We start from the raw sequence: 13304 nt of genomic DNA on the forward strand, positions 1-13304 counted from the left end.
TCCATGTGGCAAATTTTTGTTTCCTCTGATATTTTTTTCCGCTATAATACTGTGAGTTTAAAGATGAACAGGGGCCAGACAACATGTATTGCTGCTGTGGTTAAAGGGGCCGGTCAAATGAAAGCATCGGGCTGTATACGGCCCGCGGGCCGTAGTTTGATGACCCCTGGATTAGAGTAACTAGAGTTACTGACATCAGTGCTACAGATGCTATAGAGATAGCATGCATTTGTGGCATGTGTAGTTTTGCTGAACATTACTACTATTTTTTTAAGGTTTACATTTTTTAGATGATTTATTAGGTCAAATTTGTTTGCCTAATATTGTGTTGGTCACCTTTTGCTGCCAAAACAGCCCTGCAACTGTGATGCACTGTGTATTCTGACACCTTTCTATCAGAACCAGCATTAACTTCTTCAGCAATTCGAGCTACAGTAGCTGGTCTGTTGGATCTGACCACACGGACCAGCCTTCGCTCCCCACGTGCATCAATGAGCCTTGGCAGCCCATGACCCTGTCGCCGGGTTACCACTGTTCCTTCCTTGGACCACTTTTGATAGATACTGACCACTGCAGGCCGAGAACACCCCACAAGAGCTGACCCAGTCGTCTAGCCATCATAATTTGGCCCTTCAAGTCAAAGTCGCTCAAATCCTTATGCTTGCCCATTTCTCCTGCTTCTAACACATCAACTTTGAGGATAAAATGTTCACTTGCTGCCTAATATATCCCACCCACTAACAGGTTCCATGATGAAGAGATAATCGGTGTTATTTACTTCACCTATCAGTGGTCATAATGTTATGCCTAGTTGGTGTATCTAAAAAAAAAAAAAAGTATTATTGAGTTCAGGTGTTTCATACACATTCATATACATGAAAATATCTGTAAAATAAAGTAAATGCTTCCAAATTTATAGCAACACTTTGAGACAGGCATTAAGTCCATAAAAAAAACAGTAGCAAACTGTGACTTTAAAACGTTGGCCCTCTAACACCCACTATAACCTTGGACTGTATATCATAAAAAAGCTTAGTATGTCTACTTTTTAGCAATGGAAATAATTGTTGCTTATTTCTTTCATAAGTTATCTTAAAAAGAAAAAGTACATTCTAATACATTATTCTATTATAATCACATTTTGTAATATTACAAGACTGTGTTTGTATAGGGCGGCAGGGTGGCTCGGTGGGTAGCACTGTTGCCTCACAGCAAGAAGGTCCTGGGTTCGATCCCCAGGCGAGGCGTTCCGGGTCCTTTCTGTGTGGAGTTTGCATGTTCTCCCCGTGTCTGTGTGGGTTTCCTCCGGGAGCTTCGGTTTCCTCCCACAGTCCAAAAACATGCAGTCAGGTTAATTGGAGACACAGAATTGCCCTATAGGTGAATGGGTGTGTGTGTGTGTGTGTATGTGTGTCTGCCTTGCGATGGACTGGCGCCCCGTCCAGGGTGTTACTGTGTGCCTTGCGCCCATTGAAAACCTGGGATAGGCTCCAGCACCCCTGACATGCGTCCCTAATAGGATAAGCGGTTAAGAAAGTGATTGAGTGTGTTTGTATAAAAGCTTACATTAGCTTACCTTACCTTAAAAAAAAAATTTACATCTTTGTGTTGTTCCACACAAGTTCTGATTCAGCCCGGAGTTCAAGACACATGAGAGTCACGCTCACATTGTCTTTATTTAATGTTGATTTTTACATGATGAGTAGATGAAATCAAATTTGATAGATTATTTTTATGTAGAAGATATTAGGACCTCTTTGAAGGCCTAGAGGGCCCTGATAGTTCTTCTCTGATAAAAACAAGGTTTAATTGTGAAGAAGACTTCAGCTCTACTAAACACATTTGAGGTAAATTAATCAATTGTGAGTCACACCTTCTCTTCCAAGTGCCTGAACTCACCAACTATTTTTAAATGAATGAGCACAGACACACTGCAAAGTCATGTAAAAACCTTAACAGTAAAAGCTATTATAGCAGCAAGGAGAAAGGGGAAACTAATGTTTTTAATTTTTGAAATTAGTGTAAATATTTGAAATTAGCATTTTTCAGGGAAGACTTGACCAATTATTAAAGATCTAAAGCTATGCTAGCAGTAGCTGACCAGCTTGCTCCTCCTATTTCAGTAATGATAAATATAGGCTAACTGACACATGGTGGTCTAAAAGTGACAAACACATAGGCATGCTGTCATCCCAGTCTCCTTATAGACTCATGGCTAAATCTGCAAGTGAAGCCTGGCTAAAAGTAACTTGCTGTGACTGGTTTAAGCTTATGACTTTTTTAAAACGGGACTATGAGATTAGGCTTTGCTCCAGTCACTCATGCTTCTATGACAAGATGTTCAGAATGTGGGGTATATGAGTGCGTCTGTATGTGGTCACTATCTGGATGTGGTGACTATTGCATCTTCAGATGAGATGTAAGGTCCTGGTAATCTGCTTTTTTAAGCTAAGTTCAAATGGGGTTGTGCTCACCATAAGAAAAACAAATTATTTACTCTCATGGTATTCTTGATTCATGAATGACAGGAATCAGAGTTGCAGTCCTTAATAACTGAATCTCCATATCTAAATAGCTGATGCATGGTTACATCACACAGTGTTTTATCAAACGTTTAAACCTGGGTACTATTTTTTGGGTACATGTTCTTTTTTATTTTATGACTAGCAACAGTGTCTACATATTTGAATGTAGCCAAAGACTCAAGTAAAAGTCCTGCATGTTAAATTCTGTTAAAAACCTTTAGTGCCAAATAATGCCAATTCAGTATTACAATTTTACACTTTAACAAGAAAGACTATAAAGATTGTATAACTAAGAAATTGTAAGTAAAAACAACACATTTTGTAAAACATAATTGTATTTATGTGTTTAAAGTAATCCAACATATACTAATGTTGTAAGTAAGTAATTTTGTATATAATATTTATATACATATACAGCTACAACATTAAAACCACTACCATGTGAAGTGAATAATAATGATTATCTTGTTACAATGACACTTGTCAAGGTGTGGGATATAGTGAGCAGCAAGTAACCACTCTTAAAGTGTTGGAAGCACGAAAATGTGCAAGCATAAGGATCTGAGCAGCATCATAGGGATTTGACAAGAGCCAAATTGTGATGGCTAGATGACTGGGTCAGAGCATCTCCAAAATCAGCTGGCTAATAGCACCACTGAGTAAACTCGCATAGATAAGCGAGCATAATAGAACACTGTGCCGCCTGACCATGATTGCGTTATAATTATTATTAGTAGTAATAGTAGTAATAGTACTAGTAATGTAATTTTCTTTGTACATTGCATTTATCTGTGGCATTTAACAGAGTGAAAGATACTGTAAAAGTAGTTCATCTACAACCCAAAATCAGAAAGAATAACCCAAGATGTTTCATGTTTTGCATGGTCAGTGTCATTTAATTTGTTAAACACATCCTTTCCTGCATTTCCGCCCTGCAAAACATTCCAAAAAAATTGGGATGGGGGAAATTTAGGGACAAAAAATATGATGTGATTTCAAACAGGTGATGTCAGCAGGTGAGTGTAATCATGATTTGGAACAAAAGCAGTCTGAGGAGATAAGATGGATCAGTGGATCTTCAGTTTGTCAAAACGTGTGAGAATATTTGAAAACAATGTTCCTTAAAAAAACATCAAAAAACACATAAAAATAAATATTTCTACCTACAGTGCGTAATATCATTCAACAATTACAGTAATCTGGAGGTATTTCAGTGCATAAAACGCATGGGTGCAAGCCTAAACTGAACAACTGTGACTTTAGAGTGCAAAAAAAGAAGCCTTATGTTAACAATTGTCCAAAAGCAGCGTCAAGTTCTCTGGGCTTGGGGGCATCTGGGATGGACCATCATACAGTCGAAACATGTATTGTGCTCAGATGAATCAGCATTCCAGGTCTTATTTTGGAAGAAATACATGCTGTGTGCTCCGGACCAAAAAGGACCATCCAGGAACAGGTTATCAGCAACAAGTCCCAAAGTCAGGATCTGTCATGGTATGGGCTTGTGTCAGTGCCCTAGACAAAGGTCATTCTCCTAGACAAACACTTCTGTGATGGCAGGATTTTTTTTAAAAGTACATTGAGATTTTAGAGCAACATATGCAGTCTTGAAGCTGATGTCTTCAATATTAACAATTTGGAAGATTGTGAGTAAGTCATATCATACAAATGTAAAATATTAAGATTAAGGTGATGCACATAGTGTAATGTTTCCATTAGGCTTGGTCTATCTGTGCCAGTTAAATGAGCATTAACATTCAGATACAAAGTATTAAGTAAAAAACATTATAAGCATTTTATGAGAATTTTTAACATTAATGAACACATGTTTTTTTTTATTATGATTATTATTTTTTTACAAAATACTTCCTCACATTTTATTGGTTTGTAAAGTAACAGTATGTTTATTTTGTAGAAAAAATAGCTACAGTATTTTACCAACATTTGTGTAAATGTGTGTGGGGTGCTTCTATACTTTTCCTTCTAACTGCAGCTTGGTGACATTTTAATGTTTAAAAATGTCCACTCACAGAAGCAGTCGAGTAATTAGACCCTCTCACTGCTACTTGTACAAACGGGAAACCCCCTTAACACACACACACACACACACACACACATCTATATATCCATCTCTCTCTTACTATATCTATAATATATACACCGATCAGGCATAACATTATGACTACCTCCTTGTTTCTACACTCACTGTCCATTTTATCAGCTCCACTTACCATATAGAAGCACTTTTTCTACAATTACTGACTGTAGTCCATCTGTTTCTCTACTTACTGTTTTAGCCTGCTTTCACCCTGTTCTTAAATGGTCAGGACTTCAACAGGACCACTACAGAGCAGGTATTATTTGGGTGGTGGATCATTCTCAGCACTGCAGTGACACTGACATGGTGGTGGTGTGTTAGTGTGTGTTGTGCTGGTATGAGTGGATAAGACACAGCAGCGCTAATGGAGTTTTTAAAAACCTCACTGTCACTGCTGGACTGAGAATAGTCCACCAACCAAAAATACAGTATATCCAGCCAACAGCGCCCCATGGTCAGCATCCTGTGACCACTGATGAAGGTCTAGAAGTTGACCAACTCAAACAGCAGCAATAGATAAGTGATCGTCTCTGACTTTACATTTACATGGTAGACCAACTAGGTAGGAGTGTCAAATTGAGTGGACATGGTATTTAAAAAACTCCAGCAGTGCTGCTGTGTCTGATCCACTCATACCAGCACAACACACACTAACACACCACCACCATGTCAGTGTCACTGCAGTGCTGAGAATGATCCACCACCTAAATAATACCTACTTTGTGGTGGTCCTGTGGGGGTCCTGACCAGAGTTCCTTTACACCAAACTTGTCAATTTATCTTATTGGACCTCACTGTGTACAGTGCACAGTCATACTGTATCAAAAAAGGAACTTCCCCTTCTTCCATGTTTGGAATTGGAATTTTAAAACCCTCAGTTAAATATTTCTTAGTGTTGTTTTGTTTTTCTTAATGCAATTTCCCTAGTTTTAAATGATTATACTTTAACATGGTCACATTCGATTTGGTGTGTTGATTTAGGATTGTGTTTATATTGTTAATATAAGTGTGTGTTGCAGAGTGGTTGTGTTATTTTTCCTGCTGTTTTATATTATCTGTTCCAGCTAAGTGGTTGTCATGGTAATTCCACTGGGAGCATATTTGATTTGCAAATACAGTCGGTACACAACATACTGATAATAGATAAAACAAGAGAAGACTGGGACTAATGCCAGTACTGGTGAAGAAATACTCTAGCATTCTTGTCTGTTGAGAATAAGTGATTACTAGGGACAATCAATTTAAAATGTGTCCTTTTTAGGAAGGAAATGACTTAAAAAAGTCCTCAGAATAAAATGATCCACAGCTCTTTATGCACTGCTCTAGTAAGCAAAACAGTTTTAACATTGGCTGACTAATCCAGTTATGTTTTGCTTGCTTGTGTGTTTTGTCAGTTTTAACCCACTACGTGTCTCTCCTACATGATTTCTACATGACATGTAAAGCCTGTCCCTGCCTCTTTACATGCTGTAGCTCATGCACTGTTGTTGGGCAGATCAATGCCCCAAACTGCTCTTAAATATTACAACAATAGCTCACAGACTCCACAGATTGACTCGTGTTACTTACTTAGGAGAGACAAGAATACCAGCTCTCTCATCCAGCACAAACCTTGACTCTCAACCTCGATGTTTTATTGTGCCACTCTAGAAGCCCAGTTCTGTATTTTTAGTCATAAATCATCCAACAATCTGCACTTTACCCTTTGCATCAGTATCTAGTCATATTGTTAGAACTGTTCATTTAAGCTACAGATCTTTCCAGTCATGTATAAAGATGCAATTAGCATAGCTAATTCAAAAAAAGTTTACTTCTTTATTAATATGAATACATTTAAGCAATAATTTGTCTGTTGAGAACTTTTATTTTAATAAATGTACCAACAAACCACTTACAGCATTTTGTGGCCATGGAAAAAACTAAAACCAAGACATAATGTCTGTGTTGTGCAACAGTAATGAATTCTTAAAGAACAGAAGATTGAGCCCCAACTATGCCTTCTGTATCCATGCCTGGGTGTCTTAAGACAGCTCTGTGGGTGGCAGAGAATGCATTCCTGTTTTCCCTGTCAATCAGAAGAAATAAGAGATTCCAAGTGGCCCAAAAGAACAACATCTGCCATAATATCCAGAGGCCAAAAAAACTGATTGGTCCTTCTTTGTGGATGTGACGGATGGGATCCCTGGCTCCCCCCAGGGTATAACCTAAATTAGACAGGACTTAGATAGTGATTTAAAAGTGCTACAGGTGAATTCAAGGGAAAAATTGTGTTTCCAGCTAGAGGTATAAAGCTATTTTCTCGTGTTGGTATCCTTTTATAAAGTTACCTATATGACTACACAGTAATTGAAATAATATGTAAATACATGACCATGAGCTTTTAGATATTCCATTCTTAATGCCTGTTTATTTACATTTTCAGCATTTAGCAGACACTTTCATCCAAAGCGACTTACAGTACTGTGGCAGTATAGTGTCTAAGCAGTTGAGGGTTAAGGGCCTTGCTCAAGGGCCAACAGTGGCAACCTTGCAGTGGTGGGGCTTGAACCAGCAACCTTTCGATTACTAGTCCAGTACCTTAACCACTAGCCTACAACTGCCTTTTCTATTCTACAGTATTATATAAAATGTAGTGATCCAAGATTTATCATTAAATAAATAAAAATGTTTTCACAGAAAAAGTTTTAAAAAAGTACTTACAGGACATAAAATATATATATATATATATTCATAAGTCATAATGAATTTCATGGTGCTTGCAACTTGAAGCATTCTATTTAGTATTTGCGAGGTGTATGATTTACTGTCAAGGACATTAATGTTGACTTAGTCCTCTAATCTAGAAAACCATTGCACTTACTGTAACTTTAATGTATTAAATATTAAACTGTTTATGTACTGTTATTTTAAGAAATATTGATAGTCATTCATGTCCACACAATGACACGCTATACAACAGACCTTAATTTTCCACTTTTGACACCCATAGGTAAACTTTGTGGTAGATGCAAATAAACCTGTGCAACAGATCATTCCTGTTGTAAACACCCCCTCCTCCTCTTTCTTTTTTGCAGGAAGTAAAAGGCTCACCGTCGAATGCTTTGAATCAAAAGAGCAAGGGACCATCGAGGACACATGTATCCAATCAGAGTGAGGAGATGAGTAACTGTGAGTATTTTGAATTTTGTAGTTTGTGTTGTGTACTCTTTAGTGTTCCATAAATGACTGTAACTATGAGTGTTTTTAACCTGTAGAATTTCAGTCAATTTAAAATAGATTCACTTTTAATCAGTCCCTAGACACTGTTTTCCTGTGAGATTACAGGGGTTGGACAAAATAACTGAAACACCTGTCATTTTAGTGTGGTAGGTTTCATGGCTAAATTGGACCAGTCTGGTGGCCAATCTTCATTAATTGCACATTGCACCAGTATAAGAGCAGAGTGTGAAGGTTCAATTAGCAGGGTTAGAGCACAGTTTTGCTCAAAATATTGCAATGCACACAACATTATGGGTGACATACCAGAGTTCAAAAGAGGACAAATTGTTGGTGCACGTCTTGCTGGCGCATCTGTGACCAAGACAGCAAGTCTTTGTGATGTATCAAGAGCCACGGTATCCAGGGTAATGTCAGCATACCACCAAGAAGGACAAACCACATCCAACAGGATTAACTGTGGACGCAAGAGGAAGCTGTCTGAAAGGGATGTTCGGGTGCTAACCCGGATTGTATCCAAAAAACATAAAACCACGGCTGCCCAAATCACGGCAGAATTAAATGTGCACCTCAACTCTCCTGTTTCCACCAGAACTGTCCGTCGGGAGCTCCACAGGGTCAATATACACGGCCGGGCTGCTATAGCCAAACCTTTGGTCACTCGTGCCAATGCCAAACGTCGGTTTCAATGGTGCAAGGAGCGCAAATCTTGGGCTGTGGACAATGTGAAACATGTATTGTTCTCTGATGAGTCCACCTTTACTGTTTTCCCCACATCCGGGAGAGTTACGGTGTGGAGAAGCCCAAAGAAGCGTACCACCCAGACTGTTGCATGCCCAGAGTGAAGCATGGGGGTGGATCAGTGATGGTTTGGGCTGCCATATCATGGCATTCCCTTGGCCCAATACTTGTGCTAGATGGGCGCGTCACTGCCAAGGACTACCGAACCATTCTGGAGGACCATGTGCATCCAATGGCGGTGCCGTGTATCAGGATGACAATGCACCAATACACACAGCAAGACTGGTGAAAGATTGGTTTGATGAACATGAAAGTGAAGTTGAACATCTCCCATGGCCTGCACAGTCACCAGATCTAAATATTATTGAGCCACTTTGGGGTGTTTTGGAGAAGCGAGTCAGGAAACGTTTTCCTCCACCAGCATCACGTAGTGACCTGGCCACTATCCTGCAAGAAGAATGGCTTAAAATCCCTCTGACCACTGTGCAGGACTTGTATATGTCATTTCCAAGATGAATTGACGCTGTATTGGCCGCAAAAGCAGGCCCTACACCATACTAATAAATTATTGTGGTCTAAAACCAGGTGTTTCAGTTATTTTGTCCAACCCCTGTATGTCTTGTATTAATAATCAATACATGTAGGACCTATTTACAAATACATCTTAATGACACATAGCAATAGTACATTTGTATAAATTGGGATAGACCCATAGAGGCATGAGGTAGTAAACAGTGCCTGATGAGTTGGACTTGGGGCTTTAGAATTAGTAAACCAAATCTATTTAGTTTAAATTATGTTGGATTAAAACATTTATATAACAATATAATACTGATATTGTAAGCTTGTGATGCAATTGTATTTCAATACAGCTCACAATTTTTTTTAATTTAATAGTGACATTTTGTACTCATGTCCTGTGTAACATTTTTGTTACATAATGAATGAATTAATGAATTCTACGTAGTACTCAAGTGCTATGTAAAATTCAAAACTCTCCTTTAAAAAAGGGCAGGATAACTGTAACCTGATGTAAGAAAGGAATAAGGAAGGTTTATAATAAGGAAGGTTTACAATGGACCACTCTCTTATATTGGTATTTTATCACTCATTAACTTAACTAACTTGATGTCTAGGAGAAGTCCAAATTCTGCAGGTTGTTTTCAGCAGTTTACATCTCAATCTCAATTTTAAATAAAAACTCAATAATAGAGGAACCAGACTCAATAAGGACCTATCCTATTTGGGTGTTCTAGAGGATATTTGTATAAATTAGCGATTCATTTTGCTAACCCAGAACCACTGGGATCTAGGGTATGAATCCCCAAAGGAACTATCAGCCAGTCAGGCGTCTACATACAGACATGATAGGCTATGCTTGCGGGCTTAATGAGGGGGAGGGGTGTTACAGGTGGCTGATGCCCTGTGATGGATTGGCATCCTCTCCGGGGTGTGTTGCTGCATTGCACCCAGTGATTCCATTGAAGCTGGACTCACTGCAATGCTGACCAGGATAAAACTTAAAAATAAAATGAAATAAAGAATAAGATTAAATAAACAGATATTAAATAGGTTAAATAAGTTATAACATAAATTATAAAGCTTATTAAAAGTAATTAATATATAATTATAATTTATACACTTATAATTTTTATAAGTGTCCAAAATAAAAGAGCTTCAGTTTAGTTAACTGGGCTTTGAGTGACTGGTTAGGTTTTATTTGTTCAAGGATCAGTTTGTTTGTCTTCCTTGTCGTCCAAGGTCACACTTATTTTTTATTGTCCAGCTTTGACATTCGTAATAACCATGGAAGGACAACTCTGATTAATTTTTTGTTTGGAGAGGCAAATCTTAACATCTGAAAATATTTTTAGTTCCTTCATTCTTCTTCTGCCAGTTGCTAGTCTGTGTTGTATTTCCTAACTCCTGTCTGCTTTGCTGTTAATGAGTGATCCACCACATCTTAATCACTGGTAAAGTTAGTGGTTTTTCCTGTTGTCATGTTATTTGTCTTTTTCATATTTAGCTGCAGTCCTATCTTTTCCTTCTTATATTATTTTCTTGTACTACAGTAGCATGTTTACAACTTAACAGCTTCATGTGATTTAGAGGGTTAGATAGTGATGTGACTTGTTGAATTTAAACCCATGTCACTAATCTGCCCATCAACTGTACTTTTAAATAAACCTGTTTATAGAGGTTTAGTTACACACTGTGGTGCTTCACAAACTGACTGGTTTTAAAATGCACCGCAATAAAATATAATGACAACAACGTTATTCATTCATTATTTATGTTTTTGTATACCAAAACTTGAATAAGAACTTGTCGGACCTCTCATTGCAAAACCATGGGCATTGATATGAAATTGCCTTTAGGCTCTTCAGTTTTTCCATGAGATTTTGGTGAGCATCTGTGGAAAATTGATTATACAGTCAAAAGAGTATTTGTGAGGACAGGCACTGATGGCTATCAAGTGAGTTATTCATTTAGCCTGAAGATATTAAGTAGACTGGACGTCAGAGTTCTGTGGAGACTATGTAAATAAATTAAACATCATTTATTAATGGAACAACACCTATATCACTCCTCTAAAAAGGTGAAATGGGTTACAGCCCTCAGCCGGGCAGCCAGGGTCCTTTCTGTGTGGAGTTTGCATGTTCTCCCTCTGTCAACATGGGTTTACTCAGGGTTTTCAGGTGTTTCCAAAGACATACAGTCAGGTCAATTGGAGTTACTAAATATTGCTTCAAGTGTGGATATGTGAGCCATGTGATAGACTGGCAACCTGTCCAGGGTGTTTACTGCCTTTCACCTGCCAAAAATCTTTGGTAATAATTCAGCTTGTTATGTTTGTAAAATGAAGGGCTGTGAACACCATACCCATAGTGAGGCATTGCACATCATCAAAGAAATAATGGAGATAGTTAACAACTATTTCCTATCATAGATTACTTCAGTACTCCAGTTTCGTCCCGTGTTTCAAAAACCTAAGGCGCCCAAGTGGCACAGTGGGATATTCCGCTAGCACACCAGCACAGAGATTCTGAACTCCTCGGTTCAAAACTCGGTGTTGCCACCGGTTGACAATTGGCAGTGCCTGCAGCAGATACTAATTGGCCACCGGATCCGCAAGGGCGGGATGACCGGACTATGTATGGGTGGGATGTTCATACATTGTGTAAGGAAGAGACGCCTGTGCAGAATGCAGTGGTGAGAAGAGAAGGGCTGTGCACGTGTCGGAAGAGGCGTGTACAGTGACATGCTCTCCTCGGATGCATTTCCTTTAGTAGCGGAAGACAAATTCAGTGCATTAAATTGGGAGGAAAATGGGGAGAAAATGCATAAAAAACATGTAGAAGGTGGATTGTCTATTTTAGGTGTGAATAAAAAAACAAATGTATGACATGCCCTGTTATGGACTGTGCCTAGTCCAGGTTATATTTCTCCTTGCACCTAGTTTGTACTTAAAACAAATGAATGAATGAATAAATACAAATATTAATTATATTTATTTAATTAAAGCCAATCTTGTCAAAACGCATAATAAATAAACACATTTATTGTAGTTCTATTTAGAGTAAAAAACAAGAGTGGGGGGCACACAGCAACATGAGTCCTAGCGATTTGGGTTTGGTCCTTTCCACCTGTCACTGTCTGAGAAGAGTTTTGCATAGTTTGACTTATGGTACTCTGGTCCTCCCACCTCTTAAAACATGCAAAAGGTAGATTAGCGGCGCTGTACTCCTGTGTGTGGGTAAAGGGTTGAGTGTGTGTTGTCCTCTGATTCAAGTGGGTGATGTTCTGGAACTGTCTCTAAAGTGGACTGGCAAAATAATGGTTATGCTGGAAAAGAGTCCTGTAGACCTGGGATTGAATCCTAACTTTTGTTACTGATTTTGAGGTGTGAGTTAGGAAGTGGTGGCTACAGTAATGGAATAATAATCAGAAGGTTGCTGGATTAAGTCCCACTACCACCAAGTTGTCGTTGTTGGGCCCCTGAGAAAGGTCCTTAACCCTCAATTGTTTGTTTTGTATTCGGTCAAGGGCGGCTCGGTGGGTAGCACTGTCGTCTCACAGCAAAAAGGTCATGGGTTTGATTCCCAGGTGGAGCAGCCCGGGTCCTTTCTGTGTAAAGTTTGCATGTTCTCACCGTGTCTGCGCTGGTTTCCTCCTGGTGCTACGGTTACCTCCCACAGTCCAAAGACATGCAGTCAGATTCATTGGAAATACGAAAGTCTCCCTAGGTTTGTGTGTGTGTGTGTGTGTGTGTGTGTGTTTGCCCTGTGATGGACTGGCAACCTGTCCAGGGTGTTTCTTGCCCCAACTGTGACCCTAAATACCTCCAGAAATGTCTGCCAAATGCTGTAGATGAGTCACTAATTAAGGGAATGAGAGTGAGTATGTGGTTCCTGGTGTTGGTTTGGTGCTCTGACATAGAGCATAGTGTTTTAGATAGCTGTCCAGGAAAAAACAGTTTTTAGGATAAATATTTGATCTTGTCTGCTCAAAGTTGTGAAGCTTAAGTTTCTTATGTTCAAACTATTAAAGAAAGTTAAATAGTATCTCAATAATGCTTATAATTTGCAAAGGCATCTTTATAAACATGTAAAATTGAACAATTAGATTTTAAGTACAATGTATAACAATATAAACATTAATAAAAGTCATTAAGTCATTAATAAAAGTTATAGTTATATTTATAGACAAATACTTACACAAAT

General features: G+C 38.6%; 2 protein-coding genes across 2 annotated transcripts in view; both read left to right on the forward strand.

Moving 5' to 3' along the window:
* The window catches only part of nudt15 (nudix (nucleoside diphosphate linked moiety X)-type motif 15), a 426914-nt gene that overhangs the window by 233007 nt on the left and 180603 nt on the right, over window positions 1-13304 (forward strand). The window lies entirely within an intron of this gene.
* xirp2a (xin actin binding repeat containing 2a) overlaps window positions 1-13304 on the forward strand; it is a 47038-nt gene that overhangs the window by 12679 nt on the left and 21055 nt on the right. The window contains exon 2 of the mRNA XM_062997730.1: window positions 7698-7791. Within this exon, the coding sequence (XP_062853800.1) occupies window positions 7698-7791 (94 nt within the window). The remainder of the gene's footprint in view (window positions 1-7697; window positions 7792-13304) is intronic.

The sequence above is a fragment of the Trichomycterus rosablanca genome, chromosome 6 (genome assembly GCF_030014385.1).
Source record: "Trichomycterus rosablanca isolate fTriRos1 chromosome 6, fTriRos1.hap1, whole genome shotgun sequence".
In the NCBI taxonomy this organism is placed as follows: Eukaryota; Metazoa; Chordata; class Actinopteri; order Siluriformes; family Trichomycteridae; genus Trichomycterus; species Trichomycterus rosablanca.